This window comes from Lontra canadensis, unplaced genomic scaffold (assembly GCF_010015895.1).
Source record: "Lontra canadensis isolate GAN:19392208 unplaced genomic scaffold, GSC_riverotter_1.0 scaffold24, whole genome shotgun sequence".
NCBI classification, from domain to species: domain Eukaryota; kingdom Metazoa; phylum Chordata; class Mammalia; order Carnivora; family Mustelidae; genus Lontra; species Lontra canadensis.
In genome coordinates, this window is record NW_022631018.1 from 17,400,451 (window position 1) to 17,422,702 (window position 22,252).

At 44.9% G+C, this 22,252-nt stretch overlaps 1 protein-coding gene across 2 annotated transcripts in view; it reads left to right on the forward strand.

Moving 5' to 3' along the window:
- Positions 1 to 18,086, forward strand: part of GREM2 (gremlin 2, DAN family BMP antagonist) — a 107,243-nt gene extending 89,157 nt beyond the window's left edge. Inside the window, exons 1-2 of one of the 2 annotated variants that reach the window (XM_032862941.1) lie at positions 17,104 to 17,178; positions 17,565 to 18,086. In XM_032862941.1, coding sequence (XP_032718832.1) covers positions 17,177 to 17,178; positions 17,565 to 18,072 — 510 coding nt within the window. In that variant the 5' untranslated portion in view covers positions 17,104 to 17,176 and the 3' untranslated portion in view covers positions 18,073 to 18,086. Of the gene's footprint in view, positions 1 to 17,103; positions 17,179 to 17,564 lie in introns of those variants that run through there. The other variant, XM_032862940.1, reaches the window with a different exon arrangement.
- The last annotated feature ends 4,166 nt before the right edge of the window (positions 18,087 to 22,252 follow it).

Sequence of the window (22,252 nt, forward strand, 5' to 3'; positions counted from 1 at the left end):
AGAGAGGGGGAGAAGCAGGCTCCCTGCTGAGTAGAGAGCCCAATGCGGGGCTCGATCCCAGGACCCCGAGATCATGACCTGAGCCGAAGGCAGAGGCTTAACCCACTGAGCCACCCAGGCGCCCCGCCTTGAAACATATCTTACAGCCATTTCCTTGTCTTCTCCACCATTGTTGTTTCTTATCTAGATTATCCCAGTAGCCTTCTCTATGGTCTTCAACTTGCTTTCTCACCCGCATACTCTCCTTTCTTCACAGAGCAGTAAGAGCGCTAAGATTTTTAAGACGTGAAATTAGGTCATACCACTTTGCTACTTTAAAACCTGTGCTGGCTTCTCATTGAACATACAGTAAAGCCCGAACATTCATTTTAGCCCACAAGACCATATACGATCTGGTCCCCACCTGCTTCTTCGTGATGTCTTGATACTGTCCCCCAGATCACTAATCACTAGCCACCCTGGCTTTTCTCTTGCAAGAACGTGACAAGTTGTCCTCACCCCTGGTCGTTCCTGTGCTAGCTCTTGCCTCTTTCCAGAAAGAAGAATGTCACTCCTTCTTGGTACAGGTGTCAGGTTTTATGTCCTCCTCAGAAAAAACTTCCCTTCTAATTAACCTTCTAACGAGCCTTCCCTAACTAACGACTCAACACATGACACCCCAGCCAAATCCCACTCAACTCATGACACTTCAGCCAAATCTTTTTTTCTCCCATCATCCTGGACTTTTGTTCTCTGATAGCACCTCCTGCTATCTGAAAATATCCTAGTTTTGTAACATTTACTGCTTTATTAACTGTGCACCCTCACTAAAATGTAACTTCCAGAAAAAGTGGGACTGTGAAACAACAAATGAACAGTGAGTTTTTGATGAAATATCTTACTATTTTCACTAAGTATTTTGGATGAAAACTTTATAAGGAACTTTTTACATACAGAACTAACATTGCTTTTTAAATCAGTGTGTCAGGGAAGTAAGAAATATACAGTAATTAGCAAGGAGCGAAGTAATTGCATCAATTATTAAAAACCCTTACCATTGATGCCCTCTACCCCTAAGTTTTGTAACAGAGAGCCCATGTAGAAAAAACCAGAATCATCAGCAAGGCTTGTTAAAATGCAGACTGTTGGACCCCAAAACATCCCATCTCCTCTCCAGAGTTTCTGATTCAGTAGGTCTGGGGGATGGAGGTGAGGGGCAATTTCTAAAACATTCCCATGTGATACAGATGTTACTAATCAGGGAACCACACTTTAAGATCAAAATTTATCCATAATTAATTGTGAAAAGAGGAAAAGCGCCCTAAATGGAAGAAAATAGGAGGAAATTTTATCCATAACTTCTGGAATTATTCGACTAACCTGCTATCGAGCTATTCAGAGAAATCATTTTTTAAATATTTTGTATTTATTTTAATATAGAAGGATATTGTCCATTTGATGTCAAGCCTCCTTTTATTACGGGATATTTATTGATCACGCATATGGACGTTTCCTCTGATGCTCCTCTCACATATTCTTCACCAGCACACTCTTCTCCTGTGTTTATTTAAAGACAGCCTGCCTACATAAAGCTTGTCTCTCACTATTCCCTTGTATGGGAACTCCAAAATTTTCTATTATACTTAGAATCAGTTGACATGAGAAGACAGACAAATAATCAAAGGTCATTTTTGTGCGTCTGCTCAGCCCCTATCTCTTCCGGGTTCTTTGGCTTGTTGGGAGTTCTGAACTGTCAGTTTCCAGGCTCATCCTTATTAGGGCCTGCGGCAGCTCTCTCTTCCATCTGTCCCTGGACCAAAGGCACTTGATGCCCTAAGGAAATATTCAGACCCATTAAATCTTGGAATCCAGAGGTCTCTTTGTGGTAAAGTAATGGCACTTCTAGAAAGCTAAGTCTGTGATGCTCCAAACTTCACATACAGAGGTGTTTAGAGCAGTATTACTTGTAAAGTTGGAAATTGGGCACCAGCCAAATGGAAGAATAATTAAGTACACTGAACACTCACGTGTGTCAGAAGATTATATAGTCGTTGAAACTTACTTATATTTCTCTTTCATGTTTTCTGAATTCTCCAAATTTTCTACAAATAGCAAACAGAATTTTTGCAGCCCAATGAAATTAAGATTTTAAAGACAAAAAGATCAAGTTCTTGAAAAGCAGTTAACTTGGGTCATACATATGGCCACTGTTTACACAATAACGTCCTTGAACAACCACCACAGAACTTTCATTGCATATGTCCTCAGAGGTAAAGCATTTAATGTGCTATGAATCAAGCCACATACTTCTTTGTATTTGTTTTTGAGAACAATGGTTGATTTTTACTGATTTCAGTTTTAACCATAAACAGAATTTTGTGCAAAACATAGTTTTATGTTAATTTCTCTGCTGTTTTTTAAGAGAAAATTCACATACCATAAAATGAACCATTTCAAAGTGCAAAATTCAATGACAATACATTCACAAAGTTGTGCAAACACAAGCTCAGTCTAGTTTCAAAACATTTTCATTACACCCAAAGGAAATCTTGTACCCATTCATTAATAGTTCCCCCTTCCCACTCCACTCCAGCCTCTAGAAACCACCAGTCTGTGCTCTGTCTCTATGGATTTATGTATTCTTGACACCAGTCACGTTAAAGAAAAAAACAATGGGGCGCCTGGGTGGCTCAGGGGTTAAAGCCTCTGCCTTTGGCTCAGGTCATGGTCTCAGGGTCCTGGGATCAAGGCCCGCATCGAGTTCTCTGCTCAGCAGGGAGCCTGCTTCTACCTCTCTCTCACTGCCTGCCTCTCTGCCTACTCGTACTCTCTGCCTGTCAAATAAATAAATCTTTAAAAAAATAAAAACAATTTTTATTTTATTTTTATTTTTAAAAAATATTTTATTTATTCATTTGAGAGAGACAGACAGAGCACAAGCGGGGAAGAGGCAGAGGGAGAGGGAGAGGAAGAAGCAGGCCTCCCCCCATGACCTGGGGGCCTGATGTGGGACTCTATTCCAGGACCCCAGGATCACGACCTGAGCTGAAGGCAGATGCTTAACCATTTGAGCCACCCAGGCACCCTGACACCAGTCACTTTTTAAAAAGCTTTAGTTGTTATCTTTTTAAAAATGTACACATTTGGGGATTCCTGGGTGGCTCAGTCAGTTAAACATCTGCTTTCAGCTCAGATCACGGTGCCAGGGTCCTGAGATCGAGTCCCACCTCAGGCTTCCTGCTCTGGGGTGAGAGGTGAGACCAGGTGAGACCTGCTCAGAGGTGCTTCTCCCTCTGATTCTGTTGCTCCCCCTGTTTGTGCTCTCTCTCTCTGGCTGTCTCTCTCAAATAAATAAATAAAATCCTTTTTAAAAATATGTACATATTTGGTAAGAACACTTGGCTTTGGTGCAGCTGCTTGTGGACCGTCACCTGCTCTGAAAAAGGCAGGTGAGGCTTGTGTCCTCCACACGACAGCCCTCGGGCACTGACTGCAGCTCTAAGGGATCGATCAATCACTCTCCCTCATCACCCAGCACTGCCATCGCCGGCGCCTCTCCCAAATGCCTATGATTGTCTTCATATTAAATATGCAGATTTCTTTATGTGGCCCCTTTCTCCATAACTGATACCTGCTATGGCTTCTCTCCAGCCCTTGAGGCTCCCAGTCCATGCGTGTCGCCTGAGAGAGCCCCAGACTTCATGGAAAAGTGGAAAGAGGGAAGGGGAGGCAGGTCATGAGAATCAGACGAGTTGGTCCCTGGGCTGCAGGCTTCCGCGTGTTATGTGACTACCAACCTCCAGTACACCTGCGTCGCAGTGGCCAGTCCCCGGTGCAGACCCTCTCCCCTGGGGTCTCCGTGCAGGGATCCCTCCCAACACTGAGGTCCACGGAGCTTGCCAAAGCCGTGGCACACAGGCTTGAGAAGAAAGCCATTCTAAGTGGAAACATACATCACAATTACTTGCAAATCATCTCCCTCACATCTTCCTGTCACAGACCATGAAAGAAGACCCCTGCTCTAAACATGGGGAAATTGCTCACAGAAAGAAGAGACGTTAGCTCTGAATTTCAATTAACTTTAACACTGATTGCTGCGTATTCCTGGATTAGTCTCTGGTCCTTATTAATGAGGATATAATTAATGAAGTTGGCCCTGGGCAGTGGACCAGAGCGCAGATAATTTCATTTTAGACAAATAGTTTCGGCTCTGTTTTTCAGAATATGGGATGCTTCTTATAAATGCCATTTCTTAGGTTCCAGCCCAAATCTTGGGAATCACAACTCCTGCAGTATGTAGTCCTGGGATCTACACTTTTAACAAGTTCCCATGTGTGTCTCGTTCATAATGAGGTTTGAGGATCACTAATTAAAGAAAAGGAGTCCTCTACTGAATTTGTATTGAATGCAAATAGTGGATATTGTTAATAGAACTTGCTCCATAGAAAAATGTGCCCATCTTTCTGTTTGGAAACTATATCCTAGAAAATATTTGATAAGGTTGGCTGGCTCTATTTGATGTTAACAAGAAACATGCCCTAGACTTACTTCGAAAGTTCAGTAAGGATCCTTTTTATTTACATTATTTATAATTAGGCTGATCCAAGGAAAGATCTAAACAGAGAGTTATAAAAAGCAGAATGGACACCAAACATATCACGAGCACATGTGCGTTCAGTAAATACTTCCTGCATGAATGGTACACTTACAGTCACTTTATTTCCCAAATAAAAGGCAAAGGACTGGTTCCTAATCTCTCGGGCTTTCCTTTTTCTCAAATATCGGTTGTATTCTGGTTGTTTGAATACCAGCAGTTATGACCCCTGTAATTTCTCTAAAATATTAGACATTTGTTCATTTATTCAATAAATATTTGTTGGTCATTTTCTATACGCTGGGACCTGGGCTGAGTTCCAGGAACATGGTAGTGGTTAAAACAGACTGATCTCTGCTCTGATGGAGTTTTCCACTGAAGAGGACTGGAAGCTTAGGTGTTCGGGGGAGAAGATTAAATGTGAAAATCAATAGGAATCTCGGAAGGAGTATCAGGAACTTCAAGCCCAGGCACCAGCTCGGTCCTCGCTTCATTTTGCTCAGCTTTTCAGGGTGAAATTGCTTGGGTTACCGATGTTGCGGTTCAGAAAGTACTTTCTGTCCTTTCCAGTTGGTCCTTTGACTTCACTCAGAGTAAATTGTTGACTATTTGGAAGGCGAGATAATGACGGCTTACCAAAATTTCAAGGTCTGAAAGTCAGAATCCATTACGTATTATCTTCACTTTCCCCCCTCTGCAGTCTTGCCCTCACCCCACTATGTCTCTAAAACTCCTCTCCCCAAGACGGGGGGGACCCTCGATCCAGGGAACACGCATCCGTCTTCCCTCATCTGACTTCTCACAGCCTGGCTATCTCGGCCCTCTCTCAGCCTCCTTTCTAGGTTTCCTTTTCCTCGGTCTCTGGAAGAGCTTATGTACCCGAGTTCCAGCCGCTGCCCACTTCTCTTGATCTTCTTAACCCCACAGAATGACATCCCTTCAGATCGAGCCTGTGAGGCCCTCCCCGTACCAGACAGATTTCCCGTGTGTGGAGACTGCCCTGTCTCCTCCCACCAGCTCTTCCTCTCCTGTTCTCCATCCTGGGAAAGCCAGCCTGGTCTCCAGCTTCCTGTTGCCTGGGGCGGGCACCCAGGTTTCCCAGTCTTCCCCATCCGCGTGTCCACCATTCAATCCCTTCAACACGCTCAAGTTCAAGGACTTAAATGTTTCCTTCTCTTCTGTTACCATTGCCCCTTGGTTATATCCCCCGCCATTGTTTCTTTCACGGATTACTCCAACAGCTGACTAGTCTCCTACTTCCAAGGCTAATGTCACTTCTGGTTCATTTATCTTCTTCCTGGCATGAAATTGGTGTCTTACTCTCTTTGTATCCCATCCCCTAGGAAGGTGCACATAACACGTGGGATGAATGAACAAACCAGTTAATGCTTACAGTGTTCGTAAAAGTGCTGCCCGGTCCAGGTGTATAAAAAGACGGGTTTGGGAATTGGGTATTATATTCATTTTAAATACGTTTTTGACACTTTTAAATTTTTTTAAATTTTTATTGTTTTTTTTCCCATGACTCCATGTCCATTGCCATAAGTCTGCTCGTTGTCTGTGGTTGTGTTTGTTTTCTTTGGTCGAGAGCCTTGAATTTACCCTTTGGTTTGTCTGAATTCAACATGAGTTGAATTCAGGAGCTAACATGAAAAGGGCAAGGTGCATAAGACTTAACAGCAACTGAACCACACTTCTTGTTTCAATTAAATTACTTAATATGGGACTTTCCAGTTCTCTATGGACCCGTTAGCCACACCCAACAGGGTGTTTTGAAAAGCTGTCAGAAAAGAGGGTGCAGAATTTGGGAGACATGAGTACAAGAATAGGAGAGAAGCAAAGTCTGAGCTCTCTCTTCATGACATTTACTTGGGGGCAAAAAATTTGTATGTATCAGAGAATTCAAGGACGAATCATTCTTCTTGCCTGGTATTGTTAACACAATTCTTGTGTTTAGAAATAGTAATATAATAACATATTTAGTGTACTAGTCTATACACATTTTTACTAATCTATTATTAAATCTATGGAACCTCTCACAAACTCTCTGACATACAAATTTGCAGCAAATATCATTTAAAGAATATCGCAACACTGATGTTTTAAAAGATGATAGTTATAATACTCTCTTTAATGTCTCCAGAAGAATCTAAATATGATAATAGCCAAATACCATAGCTATATTTTCTGCCCACTCTTACACATTTTTTAAAAATACATGTAGAAACACTGAAAGGAAATGTGATGTCATTCTTTTCCTTGAATTCGTATCTCTCTCTAGTTCTCCCCCATAGAATTTATCTCCTTATAACAGGTTTGGGGTTTGAAAGGATTTTTTTTTTTTTAAGGATTTTATTTATTTATTTGCGAGAGAGAGAGTGCGGGCACAGACACGCATGCCTTGAGTGGGGAGAAAGGGGAGGGGGAGACGGGGAGGGGGACACAAAGGGAGAGAATCTCACGCTGACTCCAGGCTGAGCTCAGAGCCCAAGGAGGGGCTTAATCTGACGACTCTGATACCATGACCTGAGCCAAAACCGAGTGGGACCCTTAAGGACTGCATCCCTCAAGCGCCCTGTCCTTTCTCAAACTCTTAAAACTTTTGAAAATCTTGTCAGTTTAAATTTTTTGAGATTCACCTCCTCTCCTCACCCCTCCCCCTCTGCCCCTCCACCTACATGGGCACCGGCAGGCACCCTCTCTCTCTAAAATAAATTTAAAAAGTAATTAAAAAGAAAAAAGGCTTTCAAACCCAAAACCTGTCAAGTTAAGATCAAGAGGGGGAGGGGAGCCTGAGTGGCTCAGTCAGTTGGCCAGACTCTTGGTTTCAGCTCAGGTCGTGATCTCAGGGCTGGGAGATGGAGCCCCACCTTGGGTTCCCAGCTCAGCCTGGAGTCTGCTTGAGCTTTTCACCCTCTCCTTCCTCCTCCCTCTCTGCCCATCCCCCAACTTCCCCCACTTGTGCTCATGCTCACATGCGCTCTCTCTGTTTCTCTCTAAGATAGATAGATAAATAGATAATCTTTAAAAAAAAAAAAGTGGGGCACCTGGGTGGCTCAGTGGGTTGAGCCTCTGCCTTCAGCTCAGGTCATGGTCTCAGGGTCCTGGGATCAAGCCCTGCATGGGGCTCTCCGCTCAGAGAGAAGCCTGCTTCCCTTTCTCTTTGCCTGCCTCTCTGCCTGCTTGTGATCTCTCTCTCTCTGTGTCAAATAAATAAATAAAATCTTTAAAAAAAGAAAAAAGAAAGAAATGGGCAGAAGACATGAACTTCAGGTCAGCGTCAGCAAGAGCAAAGACAGGTGGACACAGTTTGAAATAAAATGAGGACGAAGACCTGCAAAATTATTACTACTGAATCATAGGCATCTATTGGATTGTTAAAAAAAAAAAAATCATTCCACTTTTAGTAGTTACGTTGACTTCTGATTTTGATAGCTTGGTATGTACTAAATCATGATGATGAAAGGCTTTCATAAAAAGCATTATTGCTACTGAAAAATTAACCCAGTTTCAACTTCTTTATAGTTTTTAAAAATAAGAACATTCTAAAAAAAAAATAAATAAAAAATAAAAACATTCTCATCTGTACCAGTGTAGCCAAAACCTATGTAATCATTCCCTCTTTCATTCATTCATACATAAATAAGCATTCATAACTATTCTGTAGACCAACCACAAGTCAGTATGGAAACAAAGGTTAAATAGCACGTCTTCCAGTAACATCCACTCGAGTGGGGAAAATACGGATAGCGGCCTGTTGGCTGTGATGAGGCAGGTGTGAGGACAGCAGCAGCGAAGGGCACAGGAAGCACAGAAACTGTCACAACGGAAGTGGAACTTGAATGAAACTTAAATACCCAGCAGTGGTCAAAGAAACAGTATTTCGGGCAAGAGAAAGAGCCGTGCAAATGTTCGCGGGTAGAAAACGACCTTGCGTGTTAGGACACGTAGTTCTGTGTGTTTCAGGCATAATGCGCTATCGTGAGGGGACAAAGATCACAGAAGACTTATGCGCTGTGCCAAGGACTTTGAACTGGTGTATGATGCGAAACCTGGTGACGGAAGACTGAAGGGCATAAGAGAGACAGATCTGCATGTCAGGATCTCCTCGATTCGAGCCTGGAAGGTGGATGTGAGGGTGAGTTTGGAGGCTGGGAGGCCAGTGAAGAGATGAGGACCCAAGCCAAAGTCGTAACAGTGGGGTTCAGCAGTGAGGCAAGAAAGACAATCATTTAAGACAATTAAGACAATGGGCTTAATATGTGAGAAGATAAGTTTGGGTATTCTCCATACCCAAATGAAAGTGATTTAAATACTGATGAGTTTTTAATGGACAACATCAAAGTCCAGAGATGAGCAGCAGTAGGGATGGTCAGTTCAGTGGCTTACCCGTGTGATCAAGAGTCCGGTGGCTTTCTCTTTTGTGCTTTATGCTGCAAAGATCTGACTCACATCCCATGCTGTACCCTGCTGGGGGCTGCTATAGCCTCAGTCTCCAGATCCTTGCACGAACACAACCCAGATCAGAACAGTAACTTCTTCTGGCATGTCTTTTTTTTATCAGGGAGAAAAAGTCTCTCCCAGGAGGTTATTTCTTACATCTTGTTAGTCACTGAGTAGGACCTATCAATTCCGTACTCCGCGGTATGTAGAAGTGCCCATGATGAACCTGGACTCCGGTTCCTGGACAACATTGTGCTTCTGTTAGCAAGAAGAATGAAGACATTGGCTCTCAGGTAGTACCTCAACGAGGACTTGAACTCTCAGCTCTGTGGCCTGGGGGAAAAGGATAAACGCTGCATCACTGAGACAGTAATTTTCAGAAGAGGCGCTGAGTGAAAAAAACAGGATAAGATTTGGGACCTAGAAAACTTGGAGTGCCTATAAGGCATCCAGGGAATGTTCGGTAGGCAGCTGGGTATAGAGTCTGGGAGTCATGAGCAGATAGCAACTGGTGGCTAAAACCTTGGCACGGATGAAATTCTTAGTAGGAAGGTGAGGAAGGAGAAAACAGGTTTATTAACCTCTAAGAGGAAGCCAGAGAAAGAAAAATCCATGAAAGACATCAAAAGACTAAAGAAAAGGAATAAAAATACTTGTGTCATCAATTCCAGAGGAAGTGAAAAGGGGGTACATGGTTTTGTCAGGGTTTCCTACGTGCAAGGTCCCACCGTTCCCCTTTGCCACACAAGTGAAACGAAGTAGCTTGAAGTAGAGGTTGTTGACGGGGCATGTGGTCAAGACGTTTTTGATTTTGCTCACACATTTTAGACAGGCCCCTCTGATTTTTATGGATACACAGACAGAAACTCCAAACCCCACTGTCAGAGAAGGGGAAGGCTTTTGTTTTAGAAGCTCACCCTGAACACACAAGACTGTCTGAACAAGACTTGAGGAACAAGGTAGAGAAGCGCAGAGTCATTCAAGTATGACTAGTCCCTTGAGCCGCAGCCTAAAATCTTCATCTGAAAATCATCATCGTCATCATAATAAAGGTTCTGCCTCGTGGCTGCAGAGAACAATGCCACCGGCTATAAAATCCTTAACGGATCACTCATAATTTCTTCCTTCCTTTCAAATAAAACATATGGTTCTTTTTGCTCTGAGAGTACTTGGACCATGACTGGATCTCAGTGCCACATTCTTCATAGCAGCGACATGGAATGGGGGTGGCAAGTACTATTAACACCATTTTACGGACGGGGACCAGGGAAGCTTAGGAGTGAGTCACATAGGGTCACGAGATGGGCAGCTCCAGGCCCAGAACCATGTTCTCACTCTTATTCCCAAGTGGTTCCACTCTTGAGAAAAGCAACCATGTGTGTAGAAGCTCACAGCATTCAAAGAGCTTTCCCATCCATTTTCTTACTCAACTTACTGCTTTGCTGCCATCTTACCTCAAAGTGACATTTCCCAGACCGAGTTTATCCCGATTGTTTCAAAGACTAAGAACTCTGATTACGAATTCCTAAATGATACACTTGCTATCCAGAAGTCAAAGTAAGTAATGATAGTATCATTTCTTCTTTGGTTGAAAACCTTTTTTAAAAACATAATATAATTTTTCCAGAGGAAATTAAACTTCTCCTGGAACAAAATGATAGTCAGTGTTCCACTCAGACAATGTCACTTGGAAAAGTAAATGAATCCATTTGGATTTCAAACTTCTGAGTCATATGGGATGCCCTGATCATTCTGCTTTGAAATGCAAGCCACTGCCTATTTTTCTCATAGGAAGTTCAGAAGATTTAGAGTTAGTACTTATTTTTCCTTTCCTTATGTTTTCTTTTTCTTTCTTTTTTAAAAAAAGATTTTATATATTTATTTGACAGAGAGAGACACAGCAAAAGAGAGAACACAAGCAGGGGGAGTGGGAGAGGGAGAAGCAGGCTTCCCGCTGAGCAGGGAGCCCAATGCGGGGCTCGATCCTAGGATCCTGGGATCACGAGCTGAGCTGAAGGTAGACGCTTAATGACCGAGCCATCCAGGCGCCCCATCCTTTCCTAATGTTTTCATTTCTCCACTTATAATAAGTTGCAATCACTCCCTTACAGTGTACAACTACAGTATTTGAGCTTGGTGAAAAACTAACTTGGAATCAGAAGGATGCAAATTAAAATAATAATAATAGGATGCCATTTCAAACTTTCCAGATGGGTGAAACATCATAAATCTGGTAACACCAGGGACGCCTGGGTGGTTCAGTTGGTTAAGCGGCTGCCTTCGGCTCAGGTCATGATCCCAGCGTCCTGGGATCGAGTCCCGAATCGGGCTCCTTGCTCTGCAGGGAGCCTGCTTCTCCCTCTGCCACTGTGTCTGCCTGTGTTCACTCTCTCTCTCTCTGACAAATAAATAAAAATCTTAAAAAAAAAAAAAATCTGGTAACACCAAGTGTTAGCAAGTGTGTGCAGCAGCAGGGACTCAAAGATTACTCTGGGGGGAGAATACTGGTGCAAGGACTTGGAAGGTAACGATGGAACTTTGTCAAGCTCTAGTTGTACATAACCCGTGACGCAGCATTTCCACTTCTCTGTGTCTCCTCTAGTAAACCTCTAACAGGTAGGCATAAATAAACACACACAAATCTGTTCAGGACAGCACTGTTGGTAAGAGTGACAGAGTAGAAGCAACTTCACGGGCCCCCAGTAAGGCAAATGCACAAACCGTGCTTTGAGATTCAGCAGTGGAGGTGAATAGATTCTTCTCAAAGCATCCACATGTATAAAATCTCAAACACCAATTGTTGATTTTAAAAGGTGCTCCAAAAGTAAAATAAATAAAATACAATATAGTAAAATAAAATAAAATAAAATCAATAGGGGCACCTGGGTGGCTCAGTGGTTAAGCCTCTGCCTTCAGCTCAGGTCGTGATCTCAGGGTCCTGGGATCAAGTCCCACATCGGGCTCTCTGCTCTGCAGGGAGCCTGCTTCCTCTTCTCTCTCTCTCTTTGCCTACTTGTGATCTCTGTCTGTCAAATAAATAAAATCTTTAAAAAAAATAATAAAATAAAACAAAAGTTGCTCAGCAAGAGTGTAGTACTATATACACGTGAAGGTCACAGGCACACACACAGACATGCCTTCATCCACAAAACATACCAGGAAACACGGAAAAGCACTAGGAGGAACGATATAATCAACTGCAGGACACTGGTCATCTAGGCAACAGCAGAAGAATAGGAGAACAAAACTTTGGCTTTACCTATATTTCATTTCTCTCAAAATTGAAGGAGATGGCAAAATAAATATTGGAACTATTAATATTGTTTTAACCTCGGTGGTGGGTAACTTGCTCTATGTTTGAAATGCTTCATAGTTAGACATTTTAAAATGAGGAGCTACTTTTTGAGCCAGAGCGCCCAAAGGGAAAGGGAGAGCAATGAGTGAATGGGAGAGGAAAAGTTAGGAATTCGGCAAACTTTTTCTGTGAAAGGCCACATAGTAAATATTTTTGACTTCGTGGGGTGTGTCTCTGTCCCCACTACTCACTCTGTCTTTGTAACCCAAAAGCAGCCATGAAGAAAATGGAACTAAACAGGCACGGCTGTGTTCAGTATAACCTTATTTACGGAAACAGGGTGCAGGCTGGGATCAGCCCATCGGGCCATTGCGGGCTGCAGATGACAGTTGCTGAAAGTCAGCGGGTGCTCCCTGAGCCAAGGAACGTGCACCTCTAGCTGGAGAGCTCAGCCACAACCTCCCAAACAAAGGCTCCATGTCACGGATGAAGTATCTTTGGCTGTTGAGGTTCTAGTAGTAAAATTCATAAAAATAATCGTGGCATTCTAACACTGTCAAGGGGCTTTTATTCGCTGCTGGATTCGGATTCTGTGTTCCCTTGGGCCGTGGGAGCAGGTTTATCCCAGATGTGCCTGTCCATGTGCAGCCTTGGGCCCTTCCCTCCAACCTGCCCAGGATGTGCAGAATTCTTTCTTAGATCACAGAAAATGTTTAAGCTTCCTCCCATTCGCCACTCATGCACAGCCCGGCACTGCCTGGACCTGACCTCTAAAACCCAACAAGGTCGAGCTGGGAGTGAGTTAATCAGCTTAGCTGAACCCTCGGCCTTCAGTCACTTAAACCTTTTGGCAGGGAGGATCCAGCACTGCCACAGCCTTTCCTAGAACTTAGGAGGCATTACGACTCAAAAGCCTATCGCTTTAGAAAAGGCTGATGTTCTAGAAAAGGGCCAGTGATCCTTTAGCTGCCTCTGTACTATCCTGACCTGTGCAGCCCTGTTCTGACACCAAGAAAGCCCGGGCCCCAGGGCATTACTTAAAAGGAAAGTGTTTTTGCTTCCTCTCTCTCTACCCAACCCACTTTGACCAACCCACACTGCTTAGCAGATCAGCATTTACGGTCCTGGCACCCCTTGCAAACTGACAACATTGTCAGCCCCCAAGGATAGTTAATAAAACCAAAAGGAATTATTTACGAGTTTCTTCTGAGACAAGCCAAACACAAGATGTGAGGATAAAATGAAAGATATTCGTGCTGTGGTACCAACTATTATGGCAACGCTCCTGAGAGGTTAATTGTATGTGAACCATTTCTCTGAGTAGCAAAGTGATTCAAGGCAAAGGAAGACTCTGAGGGCTAAATTCAGGGTATGGTGGGGCCACTGACATGTGTGTGCGAGTGTGTGTGTGAGAGCGGGTTAGCCAGCTGAAGAAAGAGGCATGCATGTTCACTCCCCTGAGGACCCCCGCATACATAAGGGCTAGAGGAGATGCGCTGTGAGCAAAAACTCAGTTGCTTTGGTGCCCTTGATTGGAGTGAAAAGCATAATGGTCACTCCAGCAAAATACCTCTTGCCTCCTTGCCTGTCCTGACATGAAGATTCCAGATCCTTGGCAACGTTCCTGTTGCTTTGTGTGAAGGAGTAAAGAAACAAGATGGAGGGAAGGAAACTCCCAGTTGGCCCCAGTCACCAAGCGATATCATCAGCCTCTTTTCCTGCTCTTACAAATGGGAGGTTTGCTTTCCTCCTAGGTTCTTGGGAAGAATAACTTCTCCGGGTGATTGCCAGATGTTGTGAAAATGTTTCAAAGCGTTCAAAGAAGGCATGTTGTTAATCATCACATCTAATACTGTGAATCTGAGAGTTTTTGCCCCAAATTGATCGAAACATGTTTTAATTCTGTTCTCCCTGACAACAGCTAGGACCTGTTGAATAAAAGCACGAATCGTTGACCCTATCAAAGATGCCTGTGAAGCTGTTCCTGGAACTAGGGGGGTTGAGGACCAGGCTGACTCTATAAATCTTTCCTGGCTGGGACTTGCAAACTTTTGGTTGTGTTTTTTCAGAATGTTAATAATTTTAGAAATTATTAAAATGGAACCAACATACTTTCTTTTTAAGAGACTATTGAGATCACAAATCATTCTGCAAGTATAATCTGTATAAGTTGAATGAGTCCAATACTCAGTGCTTGCCCTGAATCTGCTGGGAGCGTGGCCATTTTCATGTGACAATTCATGTGTGTCACTAAGGAGGCATGAGGAAAGTTTTTTAACAGTTCGGCCTCAACATTTCAGTAATTGTATTCAGTATTGTACTCAGTAATTGTATTGCCCAAAAATGCTTTTGCAAAAAAAGAAAACCTTTCCCTTTTTCCCTCCTCTGTTCTCAATATTTTTACTTCTCTTGCCTCTTGTCATTACACTTACCTAACTCTGCCCTCTTGGCAGTGTCACCGCCTGGAAGAATCCTATTTGGAGTTTAAGACACTCGTTAGCTGTTACTTCCTGGGCCTCTCCTATTCCCTGTCCAGGAGGAACCGATGTTATTTCCCTGTGCCCCCACCATCCCCTGCGGCACTGGCCCGTGGAAGCCACTGGAAGCAGTTCTTTGAAACACAGATCTCAAACTCCACCTCGACTCTGCTGGTTTGGGGGTCTTTTGGGGGTGGAGCTGAGGAATCTACATCCTAAAGCATCCCAGTGGTTCAGATGTTCTTGGCTGTGCAAACCTATCCCATTGTGCCTGCATACTCTACATGCCGAAAGGCATGGTATTTGTGTGTCCTTCAACACGTATTTATTGAGTATCTACTTTGTACCAGTCACTGTTCCGAGTGCAGGACATACAGTGTGGTTAAACAGGTGGTCCTTCTTTCTTGGACCTTATATTCCAGTTGCAGAAGTCAGACAATGCAAAAATCCATCAGATCTTTCAGTACTCTCTTATGGGATGCTAAGTGCCGTGGAGGAAAACAAAGCAGGGATGAAGGAGACAGTGAATGGCAGGGCTGTGATGAAGTCACCCATGAAGGCCTTACCCAAGGTGGCGATAATTGAGCAAAGACTTGAAGACGGTGGTAGAAGGCCATGTCAACATCAGGGGGAAGGCAAACGTAAGGCCCTAGAGCAGAAAAATGCCACATACCTTCTGGAAACAGAAAGGTGAGCAGGGTTGCCGGAGCAGAGCAAGTAGGAGAGTGTCGATGAGGAGGTCCATGGGATGAGAACAGGGAGAGCAGATCTTGTCAGGGCTCGTCCGACTCTGGAAGAACTTTCTCTTTGTCTCTGAGGGAGGTACTGGAATTCTCAAGGCTTATCAGAGTTTGTTCCAGAATAAATACTCAGTGAAACTTGACAAATGAAGGAATTCTCTGCTGTGTGGTTTCCAAAAGCCTCTTGTGGTTTACACTTAGATTAACAATAATGACATATAGGAATATTTTAGAATAGATATTTTAACACAAAATTTTTTAAAGATTTTGAGTGAGTGAGTGTGAGAGAGAGATCACAAGCAGGGACAGAGTGAGGGAGAAGCAGACTCCCCACTAAGCAGGGAGCCCAGACATACGGCTCAATCCCAGCACCCTGGACTCATGATCTGAGCCCAAGGCAGATACTTAACCAACTGAGCCACCCAGGTACCCCTTAACACAAATATTTTTAGCTATAGTATAGCTACCCTCACCTGGAGCCAGGATTCAAATATTTCACATACTGGACATATGATCTTGGTAAGTTGTGAAGCCTCTCCATGCCTCAGTTTCCTAATCCATAAAGTGGGAGAAATATTAATACCTATTTCATAGAACTGATATGTTTATACATGAAAAGAAACTGTAAGAGGGATGGGTTTTGAACACCAATAAATACTAACTATTATTATTAGCAGAAACATATGTAAGACATTGATAATAGTTCAGGGGGGTTAATATATTTAGTATTAAATTTATTTATATTTATATAAATTATATTATTATAATTATATATTTATGTTATATAAATATAAATTTAATATTAAATAAAAATTAAATATAAATGTGTAGTACGCATTATAGAACTATATAATGATATATATGTAGTTTCTACATGCCATTTTGGTGTGTGCATGTGAAAGGAACGAGAGTCTCGTGCAGTTCTCGAGGTGGTAAGATATCCAGGGAAGCAATGAATAAACGTGAATATGGTGGCGAGGATGACAAGGGTAATGAAGGAGCTGCGGTCCTCAGCAGATAGAGATCATCTTTGCTGGGGAGGCGGGGGAGGGTATTGCTGTCCCTGGAGGGATTAATGGAAATGTAGCAATGGGAACTGAATTAAGCTTCAAAGAAGTCCATCTTTCAGGCAGACTTGGTTTGCTTCCTACAAGACCTGATTGTAAGGAAGCTCCTCTCAAGCTCCCATCCCTGCACACTTGGGTCATGAGGCCCTAATGCACAGAAGGCAGAATCTATTCATGCGGTTACCGTTGGGTTCTCTAAGGCCGTTTTAATAAGGGCCTTGGAGAGTCCTTAATTCACGACTGGGAAGTGGTTTCCGCTCCTAGACTCTACTTCATGACTCTCCTGAATTAACTTGAATATCTTTGCGCAGAGGTTCAATGTACTTCTCCATTCCTAACAATTACCAGAGGTGTAAATATTACTTTCCCGGGTCTGTGTCCATTCGTAGGTTAATACTTATTTTAAAGAAACTTGTGACCACGCCCCACCCCGCTTGCCTTTTCTTTTTGCGGATCCTCCTGAGCGGATCCGTGTCTCCTTTTGGTGGCTCCGGAGACAGGCGCGTGACTCCTGGGCGTTCCTTAGCGATTGTGCGACCGTGGGCCAATTCCTAACGTCTGCGTGCCTCAGCTTCCCTGCAATGTAGGTATAATAACAGCCAACTTAGGCGTGTTTTGAGGATCCCATGAGGAAAACACGTGATGTGCGTGGGGCAGGACTTGTCACCCGCTAAATGAGGATGCAGGGAAGCGCAGTCGCTATGGCTGGCACGGCGGCCGGCGGGCGTGGGCTATCGTTGGCGACCGTCGCCTTGGCGTTCTTCTGTCGTCCACCCCTGTGAGCGCTCTGTGTTCTTTTCTGCTCGCCCCCTCGCGCCTCGCGTCGCCTTTCGGAGGGCGTCCCCGCCGTCCCCGCCGTCCGGAGGGGCTCCGGGCCCTCTCCCCTGCCGCCGCCGCACCCGACAGCAGCTCCTCTCACGAAACCAGCGGCGCCCCAGCCAACCCCTCTCACTCTTCTCTCGTTCGCAGGATGTTCTGGAAGCTCTCCCTGTCCTTGTGCCTGGCGGCCGTGCTGCTGAAGGCGGCCGAGGCCCGGAAGAACCGGCCGGCGGGCGCCATCCCGTCGCCCTACAAGGACGGCAGCAGCAACCACTCGGAGAGATGGCAGCACCAGATCAAGGAGGTGCTGGCCTCCAGCCAGGAGGCCCTGGTGGTCACCGAGCGCAAGTACCTCAAGAGTGACTGGTGCAAGACGCAGCCGCTGCGGCAGACGGTGAGCGAGGACGGCTGCCGCAGCCGCACGGTCCTCAACCGCTTCTGCTACGGCCAGTGCAACTCCTTCTACATCCCGCGCCACGTGCGCAAGGAGGAGGAGTCCTTCCAGTCGTGCGCCTTCTGCAAGCCGCAGCGCGTCACCTCCGTCCTCGTGGAGCTCGAGTGCCCCGGCATGGACCCTCCCTTCCGACTCAAGAAGATCCAGAAGGTGAAGCAGTGCCGGTGCATGTCCGTGAACCTGAGCGACTCGGACAAGCAGTGAAGCCCCCGCGGCTCCCCGCGCGCGCGCTCCCCGGGCCGCCGCCGCCGCCGCCTTCGTCCCCGTCCTCGGAGCCCGCGCGGCGCGGCCCGGTGGCCCCTCCGCTGCCCGCGCGGCTCCCAAGCGGAGCTTCGCCGCCGCGTCCGGCCGATCGCGGGACCCCCGCGCGCCCCCACTGCGCGCCCCCAACGCGCTGCGCTCCGGGCCCGAGCGACGCGGCTGGAAACCCGCTCCGCGCCAGCCGGCGGCCGGAGAGGACCTTCGGGGGCCGCGCGGCCAGGCTGGCGTTGATGTTTCCACCATGTGGAAAAGCCCGGCTTTCCCTGGCCTCCCCCGACACTCCAGCTCCCGTCGCGCGGAAGTGAAGGATGCGGCGCTCGGCCCTGTCCCGCGGGGCCCGGGGGAGCCTCACTCGGTGAAGGGGGGCCGTCCCCGCGCGGCGGCGATGCGGGCCTGGACCGCGTCCCCGCGCGCGGAGGGGAGGTTCTCCTAACCAGCCGGCTACCCGCTACCCGAGAAGACGACTTGAGCCACTGGGATCATGAAATGGGCTTCCCTGGGGACCTTGCTCACAGCAGGCCGCCCTCTCCCCCACCCCCAGCCACCACCACCTCTTCTTCCTCACCCCCCTCCCCCCACCCGTGGACTCCGATGAACTCCGGTGTGCATGCTATTATCGCTGCAATTAGAATATTATTACACACAACGGCCTCCGAATTAACGCTGGTTTTGTAACTGACCTGTATTGTAAAGGGCTGTGCAGAAGCGCTATAGACCTATCCATGTATCGTCTCACGAGTTTGGACTCCGGCTTTGCAGCACGGTTCTGAGTAAGGCTCGGCAGGGTTGAGCTCAGGAATAATGCCCGGTCAGCAGTCCACTGGCCAGGACCTAGTCTTACATTGGGCAGGGAGATGGCAGGTGATCTCACATTGTGATCTTACGGTGAAAACTGTTTCACTGAAGGTACTAAATAAATCATCGCAGCACAATGTGGGAAGTGGGTTGGGACAGATGGGTGTAGGGAGGGGACTCACTGGGGAGTCTTTCACAGGGAACTTAAAAGCCCTGTGATGTTCAATAGTCGTATGTGCCCTGAGAAGCTGTACCACTTTACTGCCGTGACACGAAACAAAAAATATTTCCTGCTAAAAGAGAGAACTATTTAAACATACAAGGAATCAGGTCACTTTGTGCTGTAGGAGGAAATAAAAAATAAAATATATAGACTAGAAATCTAGTTAAGCTATCCTACAGGAGTTTCGTTTTCCAAGAATGGACTTCTCTTTTTTTTAAAGGACGATCAAACATCAGCTTACGTTTCATGTTTATAATGAATCGTTGAGGATTATACGTTGAGGTCTCTTAGTGTAAGAAAGCTGACATAATTTATTTTCTTGCAAAATTATACTTACCTTGTGTCCCTTTGCTAAATTGCCCCCCCCCCCCCGAGTCTTCCCTGTGAGTAGCGTTTGTGGAATCTGATGAATGTGAATGAGATGCCATTGGTGGGAATCAGCAAACTTTGAAAACCTTTCATTGGTCGTTTCTGAGCACCAAGTCTCATGTGCTACTGCCAAGGGCACTCAGAAAGGCCCACTCCAGGTTTGTGAGACCCTCTACAAACTGCTTGGGGGAACTGAGGCTTTCTGATGGGGGGTCTAGGGGCATTCACCTGGAGAGCGAGGTGTGGCGTGTCCCTGAATCTCTTTCCTGCCCCTGAACTGCAGGTTTCATTTCTGTCTACCCCGTAACTCCATGAGACCCGGAGCACAGTATGCTGCTGTAAAAGGGGGTATTGGTTTTAGAAATGGGGGATAGACAGCCCTCCATCAGGAGGCAGAACTCAACAGAAATCCTCTAAGGCTGGAACCTTGGGATGGGAAGAAAGAGCAGAGAGCTTGTCCAAGTTGAGAATTTATTTTTGCCTGAATTGGAAAACCTCAAGTTAGACGCAGTGCAGGACACACGGCAGAAAAGCTGTGAAGGAAGGAGGCCCACATGACTGAAATGGAGGCCAGTGGAGTAGAGGAGGTTGGGAGTGGATGGGATCCTCTAGCTGACTGCAAAGCCAACCCTGTCATTTTATTAACACATAACCCACGCAGATAGAGGAAGGATTAAGCTATGAACTCACAGAATACACACATGAGTACACTCTCTTTGAACCCAGTTGTGGGTGTAGCAATGGAAACAATATGATATGCTGCAGGGTTAAGCTCCTTCTGGGGGTTCTTCTATGTACAAAGTTTACCTTATAATGGCTCAAATTGTATTTAATTGTTTTTGTTTTTGTTTTTTGGTTTGTTTATAAATGAAGAAAAGCTCTAAGTATAATGTAATTATTTTATAGGTGTACTATTAAATTATAGAACAAATAAAGATACTCTAGGATTCTTTGTGATCCTGGTGTGATGTGCGATAAAAATGGGATTCAGCATTTGTTTCCGTGGGCCGTGAAGGGAGCACTGTGTGTTCAGAGGGCATGTGTCCCGTCATGGTGAGTTCAACCCTTAGCCTACGACATGCAACCTCCTCTGGGACCTGGCGTCTTCAAAGAGAATCAGAATCAGGCATTCAAGGAGCAGAGGTGATGGGGATGGCTCTCAACCCTGGTCTTGGGTGATTTCTAAGCCTCTTAGAGAGTACTCAGCAGCTGAAGACAGAAATCTTGAGCTCTTCTCTTTGTGTTCTTTGAATAAGAAAAATTGAATGAGGAAGTGTTGAGAAACTGCTGCAAATACAAGTTCATCTTCCTTGGAATGGCCAGGGCACCACCCTTGTCGCATGGACAAGCCAGAACTTGCCTTGAGTTTGGTCCATTTTCACATTCACTTTTCATGTGCTTCAACATTTCTTAATTTAAATGCTTTCCAGTTTCACAGTGTCTCTATTTTTCAATGAATTGACTTACATCCCTTCAAGTAATTCAATTGCCAATAAAACAATAAACACTGTAATAAAATTGTATATGGTTGATTTACTGTATGGACTTCAAAGGAATTAAGTTTAACTTAATAATAAATAATTTATCTTAGTTTATTAAGTGGGACAGAACATTCCACTTAAATGAGGTTAAGATATTTCAATTCACTTGTTTCTGAAGTTGGCCAATAGATTTTTTTTTTTAAAGATTTTCTTTATTTATTGGACAGACAGAAATCACAAGTAGGCAGAGAGACAGAGAGAGAGAGAGGAAACAGGCTCCCTGCTGAGCAGAGAGCCCAATTCGGGGCCACACAGGCACCCCGGCCAATAGATTTTTAAGTTATAAAGTCAATGAAAATGAATTTTTGCCTGGAAAGCTCATTTGATGATTGACCTATCACCTGATGATTAGCTCTACATAGGAGATAACTGATAAGACCAAATCATAAAATACAGCTAAAATTTGTTGATCGTCAGGTTATAATTTGAATCCTTCTTAACCTCCACCACCCTTCCCACCCTCTTCCCCCAATCTCACTGCCACTACTTCTCAAACACCACAAGCCATTTACCAAAAGAGAAAAATGGGAAACCAAGTAGTTTTTGTTATGGTGATGATGGTTATATCCATTGGCATTTCCAGGTTGCTGATTTCTCTACTGCTCAGTCTGGGATACATAAGGGGAGTTGGGGGTGGGGGAAGCCAGGGAAATAGCTGTAATGTCATTCCTTGGATCTCGAGGTTTCTGCCTGATCTGCCTTGCCTCCCTCAACTTTTAGGGCCTTATTATGTTTGATAAACTCTTTAGTGGGGGGAGTAGGCAGAATGTGTCTACCCCATCTTGTCTGTAATCAAAAGTCTTATGAACCTTTGTAAGATTTACTACCTATTCTCTGAGGTTTATAGTGTATAAACCTTAGAGTTTGGCATATATATTATGTATAAACCAAGACCTCCAACATACTGGCCCCATATCTCTCATCTGGTTCTATTACATGTTGTTGATCGTATGGTCAATCAATATGACATTTTACAGAATGCCCATAAAATCCAGATTATTTTAGATCACATCTTGGTAAAGGGTATAAGAAACTTGGGTAGACTTGACGGCAAGATCATAAACCATCGTTTATCCCATGGGAATGCCAATAGCATCCACCTCTCCTTCCTCATAAGTGTGGCTAGAAACATTTGCTAGATCAAGTGCTGGAGCCTATTGTAACCTGTTCTAGCAAAACAAAACCAAAACCAAAC